The sequence below is a fragment of the Hypanus sabinus genome, chromosome 3 (assembly GCF_030144855.1).
Source record: "Hypanus sabinus isolate sHypSab1 chromosome 3, sHypSab1.hap1, whole genome shotgun sequence".
Taxonomy (NCBI): Eukaryota; Metazoa; Chordata; class Chondrichthyes; order Myliobatiformes; family Dasyatidae; genus Hypanus; species Hypanus sabinus.
The window spans coordinates 20,349,387-20,364,248 of record NC_082708.1 but is presented as its reverse complement, the minus strand read 5'-3'; the positions used below and the strand labels follow the sequence as shown (position 1 = coordinate 20,364,248).

Sequence of the window (14,862 nt, the reverse complement as noted above, 5' to 3'; positions counted from 1 at the left end):
AATTTAAGGTCGTACATAGGGCCCATATGTCCAAGGATAAATTAGCTCACTTTTACTCTCATATTAGTCCTATTTGTGATAGATGTCAATCTGTAATTGCGTCTTTAACTCATATGTTTTGGTCTTGTTCGTTTTTGGAAAAATATTGGAAAGATATTTTTGATATTATTTCTGCGGTTTTGAATATTGATTTACAACCTCATCCTATTACCGCAATTTTTGGTTTACCAATGTTAGACTCACTGCATTTATCTTCTTCTGCCCGTCGAATGATTGCATTTCTAACTCTGATGGCTAGAAGATCTATATTGTTGAATTGGAAGGAAATTAATCCTCCCACTGTATTTAATTGGTTCTCTCAAACTATGTTATGTTTAAATTTAGAAAAAATCATTATGCTTTCTGTGTCCTCCTGTTTTTCCACTTTCTTCACAAATTTCACTAAAATTAAAGAAGGCATTATTTCAGTAAAATACACCAGAAATTTGATTGTGATTGAAGGCTTGTAGGATTTTAGTAACAAGATTCTCAGTTTTGGTGGCATTAAACTTTGTTACTGTATTCTTATGGATTAGAAATAGACTCGATGATTGCCTTGCCCACTGGGGCAATGATATAGTTTTTCTTATTCCAGAGGATATTTATGTTCTTCTTCTAGAAAGTTTTGAATTACTTCAGTGGATATAATGCATTTGATGTACTAATAAGAGACATCGAAGCTAATTTCAAGGCTTTAAAATCTGCATTGGCTGTTGTTGAGAGTCCTGAAGAGGAGCCTCTCCTGCCATACCATTATGTAAACTGGTGAGTATGACTGGAAATGACTAGTAGATATGGGGAGGATGCTTGTTTGCAATCCACTTTGGAAATTATTCATTGGAAATCACTAAACAATTTAAAATCTATGTTCAAAGTTCAAAGAAAATTTAATATAAAATAAATAAGCAGTGAATATTGAAAGCATGAGATGTAGATCCCTTGAATGTTGAGTCCATTGACTGTGGGAACATTTCAATAATGGGGCAAGTGAAGTTGAGTGAAGTTATCCCTTGTGCTTCAAGAGCCTGATGGTTGAGGGGTAATAGCTGTTCCTAACCTGGTGGTGTGGGTCCTGAGGCTCCTAATGGCAGCAGCAAGAAGAGAGCATGACCTGGGTAGTGGTTGGGGGGGGGGGGGGTCCCTGATGATGGGTTCTGTTTTCCTGCAACAACATTTCGTATGGATGTGCTCAATGGTGGGGAGGGCTTTACCTGTGATGGACTGGGCTGTATCCTCTACTTTTTGCTGCTTTTCCATTCAAGGGCATTGGTGTTTCCATACCAGGCTGTGATATGGTACAACACATCTACAAAGTTTGTCAAAAGTTTTAGATGTCGTGCTGAATCTGCGCAAACTCCCAAGGAAGTAGAGGCATTGCTGTGCTTTCTTGGTAATTGCACGTAAGTGCTGGGCCCAGGACAGGCCTTCCGAAATAATAGCACAGAGGGATTTAAAATTGCTGACTCTCTTCACCTCTGATCCTCTGATGAGGAGTGGCTCATGCACTTCTGATTTCCTTCTTCTGAAGTCAATAATCAGCTCATTGGTCTTGCTGACATTGAGTAAGAGATTGTTGTTATGGCGCTACTTAGCCAGATTTTCTATCTCCCTCCTATATGCTGATTCATCACCTCATCGTTAGTTTTGATTCGGCCTATGGTAGTGGTGTCATTAGCATTCTTGAAAATGCCACTGGGCTTAGCTGCTCAGTCATAAATGTAAAGTGTGTAGAGCAGGGGGCTATAAGCACATGGCCTTTTGGTGTACCTGTGTTGATAGAGATCATGGAAAGCAAGTTGCCAAATCTGAACTGACTGGACTGCAAGTGAGGAAATCAAGGATCCGAGCAACACACACAAGTGCTGGAGGAACTCAGCAGGCCAGGCAGCATCTATGGAAAAAAGTACAGTTGACGTTTCGGGCCGAGACCCTTCAGCAGGACTGGAGGAAAAAAGATGAGGTGTAGATTTAAAAGTTGGGGGAAGGGGAGGGAGAAACACAAGGAGATAGGTGAAACTGGTAAGCAGAAGGGTGAAGTAAAGAGCTGGGAAATTGATTGGTGTAAAAGATACAGGGCTGGAGAAGGAGGAATCTAAATAGGAGAGGGCAGAAGGCCCTGGAAGAAAGGAAAGGGGGGAAGAGCATCAGAGGGAGGTGATGAGCAGGCAATGAGATAGTGAGAGAGGGAAAAGGGGATGGAATTAGTGTAAGTTGGAGAAATTGATGTTCATGTCATCAGGTTGGAGGCTACCCAGATAGAATATAAGGTGCTGTTCCTCCCACCTGAGTGTGGCCTCATTGCAACAGATATAAGAATGGGAATGGGAAATGGAATTTAAATGGTTGGCCACTGGGAGATCCTGCTTCTTCTGGTGGATGGAGTGTAGGTGCTCGGTGAAGCGGTCTTCCAGTCTCTGTCGGGTCTCACTGATATACAGGAGGCCACAGCAGAAGCACCGGAATCGAGGATCCAATTACACACAGAGCTATTGAGATGAAGGTTTTGAAGCTTATTGATTAGTTTGAGCGGATGTTAGTATTGAATGCCAAACATTCTGGTGTATTGCATCTTTGCTGTCCAGATGTTCCAGGGTTGAGTGAAGAGCCAATGAAATGCTGTGAACCTGTTGTGCTGGTAGGAAAATTGTAGTGGATCTAAGTCACTTCTCAGGCAGGATTTGATATGTTTATTGACCAACCTCTCAAAACACATAGTTTTTGACATAGTTAACTAATAACTGAAAATGTCTAACATTGGGCTTCGTAGTTATTTCTTGTGGTACAACAGTTGTCTGCCACTAATTGACCTTATTTTGTGATCAATGTCCAGTCTTTTGCTCTGTTTGGAGAACTTTTATTAGAATTGGCAACAGGAGTTAAATGGCCAATGACCAGTCAAGATTGAGATGAGGCATTTAGGATTATCCTGTTTAGGTGGCTGAAGGAACATACCATAGCACAATCTACCCTCTGCCGGCCCACTATCAGCCACCATATATGGAAGTCTGTGGTCTGCACAGTGGACTCATCAGCTCCCTCAGAATTCATAGACAAGGAACGTAAGCAAGTCATTCACAATCCTGAAGGACTGCCTAAGAAGAAATGGAGATGAATCTAGAAATATTTGCTAATCTACGATCATTTTAGTTATTATTAAACTTGAACAGTATGTATTGAGCAACTGTTCAACTTTGGAGGCACAACCCCTATGATTTGTGGCCAGCTGCGGTTAAGGGTTACTGAGGCTACCTTTATGGGATGAGATAGTTCAGCACTGCAAGTGTTCAAATGTAAAATGTTTTCCATCTCTCTGTTTGAGTGCTACCTTACAAAAATACATTCATGCACCGTGAAATCTGTTGATTTTAATGCCCCTATCAGGAAAAGTGTTTATATACTCTGGTCACTTCATTAGGTAATTCCTGTATCTAATAAAGTGGACACTGAGTTTTTCTTCATGGTTCATTTGCTGAAGCCCATCAATGTGTTGTGGAGCAGAGATGCAGTTTTGTTCACCGCTGCTGTTATACGTGGTTATTTAATTTACTGTCGCCTTGTTGACAACTTGAACTAGTCTGGCCATTCTCCTCCGACCTCTCCCATTTTGCCCATAGAACTGCCATTCACTGGAAGTATTTTTTTGTTTTTCATACCATTTGCTGTAAACTCTATAGAGTGTTGTGAATGAAAATCACAACAGATCAGCATTTTCTGAGATACTCAAACCACCCTGTCTGGCACAACAATCATTTCCCTGTCAAAGTCACTCAAGTCACATTTCTTCCCCTTTCTGATGTTTGTTCTGTACAACAACTGAATCTCCTGATGATGGTCTTCATGCTTTTATGCATTAAGTTGCTGCCATATGATTGGTTTATTAGATATGTACATTAACAAGCAGGGGTACCTAATAAAGTGGCCACTGAGTGTAGTTTGAGAGACTAATTATTGCTAATAATTAAGCAACTTAAATACTAATGTTAATACTAAGCTATTATTTTCTATTTGCTTTTCATTCAGGATACTCAGTCTTACTCGCAGTATCATCAAAACTGTGTCAACTCTTCCTGAAGAGCTTACTGAAGAACTCTCTTTGGTCATGTCTTTTGCCACGAATCTGAGATGATGCTCAAAGCACAAAAACTCTCTGAGTATGCTAGAGACTTTAAGTAGATATGTGTTGCACAGAAGAATAATCTGAAAACAAACAGCAATTAGTTCTTTTCGAACTTAATGGTCAAGAAATTCTATTGCATAATGTGTGCTACATGATTGAATTTCTACCAATAAAACATTTTGTTATGGGAAGTCAGGGACTTATTATATGAATAGTAAATATGAAAATCTGCTGGTGCTGGAAATCTAGAGCAACACACACACAATGGTGGAGGAGCTCAGCAGGTCTATGGATGGGAATTAACAGTTGACGTTTCAGGCTGAAACCCTCCATAAGGACTGCTAAATAAGGGGGAAGAAGGCAGGAGTACAAGCTTGCAGGTGATAGGTGAAACCAGGTGAGGGAGAAGGTGGGGGTGGGGAAATAAAGTAAGAAGTTGGGAGGCGATTGGTGGAAGAGTTAAAGGGTTGAAGAAGAAGGAATCTGATAGAAAAGGACAGTGGACCATTGAAGAAAGGGAAGGAGGAAGGCCATCAAAGTGAGGTGTTGGGCAGGTGAGAGTAAAAGCAGAATGGGAAAAAAGACAGTAAGAGGAGGAGGGAGAAATTTAAAGAATTTAGAGAAATTGATGTTTGTGCATCAATATGGATGGTGAAGTCTGTAATTTTGCTTCTGGTGCTTAAACATATACATTGGTATTCAATGGCATGCAGTACATGCCGGGATGAAACTGCCATGGTTTTCACTAGTACATTTTGGTTTTGGTTGGCTCTGGCCAGTCATGCAGAGACACAACTTAGGAACACATATAAGGCAAGGTACATGACTGGATGAAGAGAGTCTATGCCATCGAGTCCAGGTCTGGTTGGCCCACTGTGGTTCTTCCCTTGCCCACAACATTTACCACCTACTTTTGATGAAGAGTACCCCATAACCAAATTGCAACACCAATTTTATTTTACCTCCCCTTCCCCAATCCACAACTCAGTTGTGTCACCATATCTGCACTCGTACATCAATAGCTGATTTTCCCTAATACACTTCCATCCATTGTCCCTGGGCTTCTATGCAGTTTAATTTTGCTTAGTTTCAATAATATATTTGCTGATTTGGTACATCAGTAGAAACTTTGAAATCAGTAGAAAGTTTGATGATCAGAGCTTTGTGTTCTGTAAAACAAAATGGATAAAATGTTACCACAAAAATATAATAATGCAGATGCTTGAAATCTGAAATAAAAGCTGGAAATGCTGAAGGTATTCAGTCAGCATTGGAGAAGAGAGAAATAAAGTTAACATTTCAGCTATTTATACATATTTTGTATGTATTGAATGGAATACTCTGCTCTGATGCAGAGCACCACGATAGTGTAGTGTAGTGTAGTGGTTAGCACAGTACAGTACAGGGGACCCGGGTTCAATTCCCACCACTGTTTGTAAGGAGTTTTCCCAGTGACCGTGTGGATTTCCTCAGGGTGTTCTGGTTACCTCCTGTAGTCCAAAATGTACTGGTTGGTAGGACAATTGGATATTGTACATTGGTTATTAAGTCAGAGAATTACTGAGCAGAAGGGCCTATTTGTCTAGATATGCACATCAGTCCAGTAAGATATGGAGAGCAAGCTGTTGCCAATGTAGCAAGCTCCCCTTCTCCATGCAGATGACGAACCCAAATGAACGGCAAAGACCAATACAGTTTGGCACCAGTGGCATCACAGGAGTTGCCAGTCAGCGATGAGGTTACCATAGGGCTCCAGCTCCAGATTTTTCCTCGGGGTTTACTCCTGAAGCCTTCCCCATGAGTGGGTATAGCTGTATGGCAGCAGTTTGAGATCAGAGGTTATCTTCTCCTAAGCTCCATCTGCCCATTCCATGCTGTATCTCAATAAAAAAAAAATTTGAATTACTTTTAATAGTGAACTGTGCTGCAACTTCATTTCTTAACAGAGTGCCATAGAGAATTAGGCTAGCAAGTAAGCTTTCACTTGAGAACCTTTTAAATTTCTTTTTTATATTCTCCTGCAATCCCTATCCTAGCTGACATTTATCCATCAGCCAATTTGACTGTATCTTAGTGGAAGTCGCATTACATTTTGTTGAATTTCGGTCACCAAACTCATCTTGCAGAGTCTTTGTTAGTTAAAAATACTTTTCTTCAATTTATACTTAAGACAAGAAAAAAAAATACAAATCAAAATGGAACTAAAAGCATTTTGAAGAACAATTCTTGTCCTGGCCCATGACTTTGGAAATGTGATAGAAATTGAGACTGAAATAAAAACAGTTGTCATTCAAGGGTCAAATATTATAATCTCTTGACTTTTTTTGTGGTTGTATAAACTGTGAAATAGTTCCATTTAAAAAAAAATTGTTACTTAGTATTAGGAATACCCTTAGCCAAAGGTGGTGAATCTGCTACAAACAGATGTGGAGGTCAGATCACTGGGCATATTTAAAGTGGAGGTTGATAGATACTTGATTAGTTAGAGTGTTGAAGGTTACAGGGAGAAGGCAGGAGAATGGGAGTCTGAGGGAGAATAAATTAGCAACAATGTAATAGTGGAGGAAACTTGATGGGCGGAATCTAATTCTGCATCTGTGTCTTGTAGTCTAAACCCAATGAGGATCCCTCTGCCTCTGAAATTGAATTAACAAATAGTCAATTGAGATATGGAGGTAAAAGTTTCCTGACTATATCATTCTCCAACTGCAAAGTTCAGTGTTACTTGATGTGAACTAGACTGATGGTGGGTTGAAATTACAAGCAGAGTTAGTTGGAACAGGTGAATAGTTCCCAGGGTTTCATCTTGCTATTGTGTATGCATAGCGAGAAGATGAGCCAAAGGATATTAGCAATGTCATTCAATTATTTTTAGAGTTCTTATTTTTGTATCACTGTATGGAAGGAGTCCTGTGCGCTATGAAGTCTACTGTGTACAAGTTTTCCCATCAATCCCATTCATCCATTTATTGGATTATTAATCCTGAGGTTGAATTAATGATCTTAAAATATGGATTAAATTATCTCCATTTAATTCATTGATTAAATCTGGAAAGGAAATCAATGTCAGCAATCATGTTCTTGAAACTTGTAGGATGTTGTATAAATGTATCTGGTTTTAGAGAAGAAAATCTCTCCTACACACCCTAGTTTATAGGTGTAGCAATGTAGTTAACTTTAATACCTCCTTTATAATGAGTAGACAAACAATTAAGTTCAATGATAATTAGAGATCAGCAATAAATGCGCATCTTTCTAGTAAACAAAAATGAAAGTAAAATTAAAGATAACTTTTTGAGTTTTGTTTTTAATGTAACCCTTAACACCCACTATTCCACCCTGGCATAGTTCAAAGTAAGTTTATTATCAAAGTATATATATGTGTCACTACATACAACCCTGAGATTAATTTTCTTGCAGGCACACTCAAAAAATCCACAATAAAATAATAGCCATAATATAATCAAACCACACCAACTTGGGTGTTCAACCAGTGTGCAAAAGGCAATCTACAAACACAAAAAGAAAGAAAGAATACCAATAAATAAATCAGCAAAAAATATGGAGAACATGAGATGAATAGTTCTTCAAAGTGAATCTATAGTTTGTGGGAACATTTCAACTGAAGTTGAGTGAAGTTATCTCCTTTGGTTCAAGATTCTGATGGTTGAGGGTAATGACTGTTTCTGAATCTGGTGACGTGAGTCCTGAGGCTCCTGTACCACCTTCTTGATGGTAGCAGTGAGATGAGAGCATGGCCTGGGTGGTGGGGGTCCCTGATGATGGATAGAACATTGCAGGCCCTTAGGTCCACAGTGTTGTGCCAACCATGTAACCTACTCTAGAAACTGCCTAGAATTACCCTACCAAATAGCTCTCTATTTTTCAAAGCTCCATGTACTAACCTAAGAGTCTCTTAAAAGACCCTATTGTATCCCCCTCCGCCACTGTTGCCGGCAGTGCATTCCATGCACTCGCCACTTCCTGTGTGAAAAACTTAACCCTGTCATCCCCTCTGTACCTGCTTACAAGCACCTTAAAACTATGCCTCCTCAATTGTCTGTTCAATTCTCCCCATGACCATGTGGGTTTCTTTATGGTGCTCTTGTTTCATTCCATATTCCAAAAATGTATGAGTTAGTTGATTAATTGGTCATATGGGTACAAATGGGCGATGTGGGCTCATTTGGCTGGAAAGGCCTGTTACCATGCTGTAAAAAAAATAGTGGATTCCAGTTAATTGGGATAAATTGGGATCAATGCATTTTGGCCCAATTATGTAGCTTCTCAATTTAGTTAATATTTCAGATAATTGTTAGAAAGGTATAAAAAAGACAAACTGAGTAACAAATTGTATATTTAAATGAAATATAGATCAAATAAGAACACTACCAATAGTACTACAATACCCTAAAACTACGTATTTGTTTCTTATATTTATCGATGGAGGAAGTCATCCAGCGTATGGAATAAATAAAATCAGCTCATACACCTTGTGTAGATAATGGACTGCCTTCATACAATGCTATCCATGAATCCATCCTCCAAATCCTCATTTTCATTGTAATATTGAAGATGATTGTTGATACCTTCAAATTCTTTGTAGTTCCTCAAAAGTTCAAAGTAACATTTATTATCAGCGTATATACATGTTACCACATAGAATCCTGAGATTCTTTTTCTGTGGGCGTACTTAGCAAATATATAGAACAGTAACTAAACTATAAGCATCAGGAATTGTTAACTTTAAACAATGTGCAAATGCAGATATAAATAAATAGTAATAAATAATGAGAATGAAATAACAATATAACAGAGTCCTTAAATGAGTAAAGTTATCCCCTTTGTTCAAGAGCCTGATGGTTGAGTGATAGCAACTGTTCTTGAACCTGGTGGTATGAGTCCTGAGACACCTGTACCTTCTACCTGATGGTAGCAGTGAGAAAAGAACACGGCCTGGGTTGTGAGGATCTTTGATGATGGATATTGCTTTTCTACAGCAATGTTTCATGTAGATGTGCTCTATGGTTTGGAGAGCCTTACCTGTGATTTACTAGGCCAAATCCATACCTTTTGTAAGATTTTCCACTCAGAGACATTAGTGTTCCCATAACAGGTCATAAAGCAGCCAGTCAGCACACTTTCCACCACACATCTATAGATGTTTGCCAAGGTTTCGATGACATGCCAAACTCTGCAGACTCCTGAGGAAGCAAAGGCGATGTTGTGCTTTCTTTGCAATAATATTTATATGATGGATCCATGACAGGGCCTCTGAAATAGTGAAAACCAGGAATTTAATGTTACCCTCTCCACCGCTGATCTACCAATGATTACTGGCTCATGGACCACTCACTTACCTCCCCTGATGTCTACAATCAGTTCTTTGGTCTTAATGACAACTAATGATTAAACGTATACCACTCCATTTGCCTCGAGAGTTCTTATCTGTGATAGTTTACATTCCACCAATAGTCGATTATAAGCACTTGGAAACTGCATGACACTGTCTATAAACAAGAATCGGCCCATCCCGACACATTTCAACTGATATTTGGTGACTTTAACCAGGCCTATTTGAAGAAAACCCTTTCCAGTTATCACCAGCATGTAACTTATTGCACCAGAGGTCTCAACACTCTGGACCACTGCTACACTACAATAAGGAATGCCTATTGTTCCTTCCCAAGACCAAATTTTGGCAAGTCAGATTATTTGGCTGTACTCCTGCTACCTGCATACAGACAGAGCCTAAAGAACAAGGCTCCAGAGAGCAAGACAACCAAGAGGTGGCCGCAGGGTGCTGTGGAATGATTACAGGATTGCCTTGAGTCAGTAGACTGGGTCACATTCAAGAGTTCATCTGGGACCTGAGTGACTACACCAGGGTTGTTACAGTCTTTATTAAAACAACTTTGGATGAGTGTGTCCCCATTAAATCATACAGGGTTTTCCCCAATCAGAAGCCCTGGATGAATAATGAAATCTGGAACCTGCTGCCAGCCAAATCAGAGGCAGTCAAGTGTGTGGATCAAGAATGATTAATACACACAAAATACTGGAGGAATCAACTATTTTCTCCATCAATCAACATCATTAAACGGAATCAAAAACTTGGAAATGCCTAGCTAATCAAGCAGCATCCGTGGCAGGAGGAAACAACCTGTTCTTTGAGCACTTTTGTTTTTGGTTCAGATTCTAGAAACTTCATTTTTATTTGTTTTCCATCACATAAACAGACTGGAACTATCACATTTTTTCTGTGTTCTAATTAGCTATGTGTTTCTTATGAGTGACTGAAAAATACTTTGAAATAAACTTGACATATAAAAGATATCATATAATTGAAAGTTACAGATGAGAAACGAAAATACTTCATTTTCAAGCAACAGATGAAGTGGAATGATAAGGCTGTATAAATCATGTCAGAGTGCATTTGGAGTATTGTGAGCAGTCTTGGGCCCCTTATGCTGGAATTGAAGGGGATCCAGAGGAGGTTAATGAGAATAATCCCAGGAAAGAAAGGATTAATGCATGTGGAGCTTGCTGGAGTCCAGAGGAATGGTGGTGGGGGGGGGGGGGGCAGGGGGAGAGGAGGAATCTCATTGACACCGATTGAATATTGAAAGACCTAGATAGATAGGTTGTTTTCTATAGTAGAGGAACCTAGTGTCAGAAAGCACAGCCTCAGAATAGAATGATGTCCATTTAGAACAGAGATGATGAGGATCTTTTTTTTAGGTCGAGTATGGTGAATCGGTGGAATTAAGTGCCACAGATAGCTGTGAGTTTACTGAGAGCAGAAGTTGATGGGTTTTTACCTAGTAAGGGTGTTAAAGGTTATGGGGAGAAGGCAGGAAGATGGGTTTGAGAGGGTTGTAGATCAACCCTGATAAAACAGCATAGCAAACTCAATGGGCTGATCATATATGCTTATCAATTCAAATTCTTTTGTCACTTAATTATTCTAAGAAGTAAGTTCCAGCTGATTTACCTAACAGCAAATATTTGAGATGTGGGAGGAAACCAGAGGACCCAGTGAAAACCCGTACAGTCACAGGGAGAAGAAGTAAACTCCTCGGGTATAACATCTGAGGTCAGCTTTGAACCTGGATCCTTGGAGATGCCACACCAATGTGCTGCCTCCTCTTAGTTGTATTCCCTCCTCTATTTACTCTTTGTGAATGAAGATAAGTTATAGAATATTGTGTATCCAGTGGTTGTATGGGTCCGGGGCTTGGTGGTGTATTAAAATAACACACAAAATGCTGGAGGAATTGATTTTGCTCCTTTTCACAGATGCTACAGGGCTAGAAAAGTGTGAATCTAATAGGAATAGACAGAAGGCCATGTAAGAAAGAAAAAGGGGGAGGAGGACTAGAGGGAGGCGATGGGCAGGCAAGGAGATAAAGTGAGAGGGAAAAGGGGATGGGAAATAGCGAAGGGGTGGGTTATTACTGGAAGTTCGAGTTCATGCCATCAAGTTGGAGGCTACCCAAATGAAATATAAGGTGTTGCTCCTCCAACCTGAGTGTGGCATCATCGTGGCAGTGGAGGCCATGGATTGACGTCAGAGTGGGAATGGGAAGTGGAACTAAAATTGGTGGCCACTGGGAGAACCTGCTTTTTTGGTGGATGGAGCGTAGGTGCTCGGTGAAATGGTCTCCCAATCTACGTCGGGTATCACTGATATACAGGAGGCCACACTGGACACAGTAGATGATCCCAACAGACTCACAGGTGAAGTGTTGCCTCATCTGGAAGGACTGTTTGGGGCCCTGAATGGTGGTGAGGCAGAAGGTGTAGGGGCAGGTGTAGCACTTGTTCTGCTTGTAAGGATAAGTGCCAGGAGGGAGATGGGCGGGGATGGATGAATGGACAAGGGAGTCGTGTAGAGAGTGACCCCTGTGGAAAGCAGAAAGGGGGGGGGGGGCGTTAGGGAAAGATGTTCTTGGTGGTGGGATCCCTTTGAAGATGGCAGAAGTTACAGAGAATTATGTGCTGATGCATGTATGTGGAGGCTAGTGGGGTGGTAGGCAGGTGAGAACACGAGGAATCCTATCCCTGAGTGGGGTGGTGGGAGGATGGGGTGAGAGCAGACTTGTGCAAAATGAAAGAGATTTGGTTGAAGGCAACGTTGATGGTGGAGGAAGGGAAGCCCCTTTCTTTGAAGAAGGACGACATCTCCTGAGAGCAGGTGTGGCAGAGATGGAGAAATTGAGAGAAGGGGATGGTATTTTTACAAGTAACAGGGTGGGAAGAGGTAGCTGTGAGAGTCAGTGAATTTGTAATAGACATCAGTGGATAAGCTGTCTCCAGAGATAGGAGCAGACTGGGAAAGGGGAGGGAGGTGTCAGAAATGGGCCAGGTAAATTTGAGGAGAGGGTGGAAGTAGGAGGTAAAGTTGATTAAGTCGACTAGCTTGGAATGGGTGCAGGAAGCAGAACCAATGCAGTCATCGATGTAGGAAAAGTGGGTAGTGACACCAGTATTGGTTTCAAACATAGACATAGATTATGATGGGTATAGATAGAGTGAATGCAAGCAAGCTTTTTCCACTGAGGCTAGGAGAGAAAAAAACCCAGAGGACACCTGCAAACACCAGAGGGCATATGTACAAAATTAAGGGAGAGAAGTTTAAGGAAGACATCAGGGGTAAGTTTTTTTACACAGAGGGTTGAGAGTGCCTGGAATGACTTGCCAGGGATGGTGGTGGAGGCTAAAACATTAGGGGTATTTAAGAGCCTCTTGGACAGGCACATGGGTGAAAGAAAAGTAAAGGGTTATGGTGTAGTATGGGTTTAGTACTTTTTTTAAAGAATTATATGGATCGGCACAACATGGACGGCTGAAGGGCCTGTACTGTGTTGTAATGTTCTATGGTTCTAGGACATGGGTTAAGGGTGAAAAGGGAAAAGTTTAAAGGGAATATTGGGGGGATCTTCTTCACACAGAGAGTAGTGGGAGTGTGGAATGAGCTGCCATGGTAAATGCGGGCTCACTTTTCACATTTAAGAAAATCTTGGAGAGGTACATGGATGAGAGGGGTATGGAGGGATATGGTCTAGGTGCAGGTCAGTGGGACTAGGCAGAAAAATGGTTCGGCACAGCCAAGAAGGGCCAAAAGGCCTGTTTCTTTTTATTAAACAAAATATACTTTATTCAAAAATAAAATTATGTACAATAAACCATTCAATGATTCTCAGTCCTTTACAAATGTTTCCATTACAGTCTTTACATTCCCACACTTTTGCCACCCAGGTGGCACTCTGTTACTTCATATTTACATACACTTGTTCAGGGGTATACACTGTTTCTGTGCTGTCATGTTCTATGGTTTTATAGACTGCTCCACATTGCTGACAAAAAAGGCAGGCATATCTGGGACCCAAGCAACCAAGCAACTACCCATGGCTGCACCTTTTGTTTGAAGGAAGTGGGAGGAACCCAAGTAATTGGGTATATTTGAAGTAGAGATTGATGGATGTTTGATTAGTCAGGGCATCAAAGGTTACAGCGAGAAGGCAGGAGAATGGGATAGAGAGGGGTAATAAATTAGCCACTGTGCAATGGTGGAGCAAACTTGAGGGTCCAGATAGCCTAATTCTGCCCGTATGGGAGGACGATTCCTATCGTGGAGGAGTCTAGTGCGAGAGGGCACAACCTCGGAATAGAAGGATGGCCTTTCAGAACAAAGATAAGGAGGATTTTTTTTAGCCAAAGGATGGTGTATCTACGTAACTTATTGGTACAGACGGCCATGAGTATATTTAAAGCGAAGTTTGATCAGCAAGGGTGTCCATGGTAACGGGGAGAAGGCTGGAGAATGGGCGACGGAATGGCGGTGCAAACTCAGTAACCTGAATAATTCCGTTCCCAGATTTCGCGGACCTGTGGATTCAGCCGTAACCAGGGCTAACAGAACACGGTTATATTTTCGCATAGTAGCTACAAACTTCACTGCGACCAGAGGGCGACAGTGTTGCGGAAATAAATATACAGAGAAACCTTTTCGGAGCTGCATGCAAGGCCATCAGATGGCAGTGTGCATCCGTTGTTCGGCAGCACGGACGGCGAGCAGGACGGTGGGAAAAGAACATTTCTAATCGGTACTCATTAAACTTTCTTTAATGGTCGCGATTTCAGTAGCGCCATCCGTGCGCAACGCTGCATTTATTGCCATGACAGAATCTCTCTTCCCAACGAGCTGTTTGGAAGCGTGTAATTCCGCCATCGCAGGGCCGTGGGTCCAACAATACGACCAGGGAGAGGGGGAGGGGAAGGCAGCTTGGTGTGATGGACGGCGGCCCGGAGCAATCAGGAGCTGGGATTTCCTCTACGTGTAGGGAAAGGGAAATAATTTCAGCCAATCAGGGTTGGAGGTTTTCGGCCGGTCTTCTTTCTTTGTAAAGCGAGTTTAGTTGTGTGGAGGCATCTGAGAAATTGTCGGTTTCGGGTCAGAAGTACTCTATTGTTAAATGTTTGTAGAGTGTATATTGGGAATAGTGGATTGCATTTAAGGTTCATAGCGACCAAAGAGCTTGCTTCATATGGGATCGATATACATTCAAAGGTTTCAAAGTACACTTACTATCAAAGTACGTAATGCAGTATACAACTCTTGAGATTCGTCTTCCCCACAGACAAAACAAGAACAATGGAACCCGTTCAAAGAAAATAAAGCAACACCACCTCTTCCCTCCCCC

General features: G+C 41.1%; 2 protein-coding genes and 1 long non-coding RNA gene across 4 annotated transcripts in view; 2 read left to right on the top strand and 1 right to left on the bottom strand.

The window, feature by feature from the left end:
• The window catches only part of si:ch211-218d20.15 (uncharacterized), a 20,437-nt gene extending 14,975 nt beyond the window's left edge, over positions 1-5,462 (top strand). The window contains exons 7-8 of the mRNA XM_059963806.1: positions 659-804; positions 4,060-5,462. Of these exons, the coding sequence (XP_059819789.1) occupies positions 659-804; positions 4,060-4,165 (252 nt within the window). The 3' untranslated portion in view covers positions 4,166-5,462. The remainder of the gene's footprint in view (positions 1-658; positions 805-4,059) is intronic.
• On the bottom strand, positions 5,458-14,862 carry LOC132391082 (uncharacterized). The gene is made up of 3 exons (XR_009511087.1): positions 14,748-14,862; positions 9,227-9,430; positions 5,458-6,030 (listed from the first exon to the last, which is right to left on the bottom strand). It is a non-coding gene; the product is annotated as an uncharacterized LOC132391082 (long non-coding RNA).
• LOC132391080 (cohesin subunit SA-2-like) overlaps positions 13,781-14,862 on the top strand; it is a 136,219-nt gene continuing 135,137 nt past the window's right edge. For both annotated transcript variants that reach the window (XM_059963804.1, XM_059963805.1), the window contains exon 1: positions 13,781-14,265. The gene's annotated coding sequence lies outside the window, so the exon portion shown is untranslated. The remainder of the gene's footprint in view (positions 14,266-14,862) is intronic.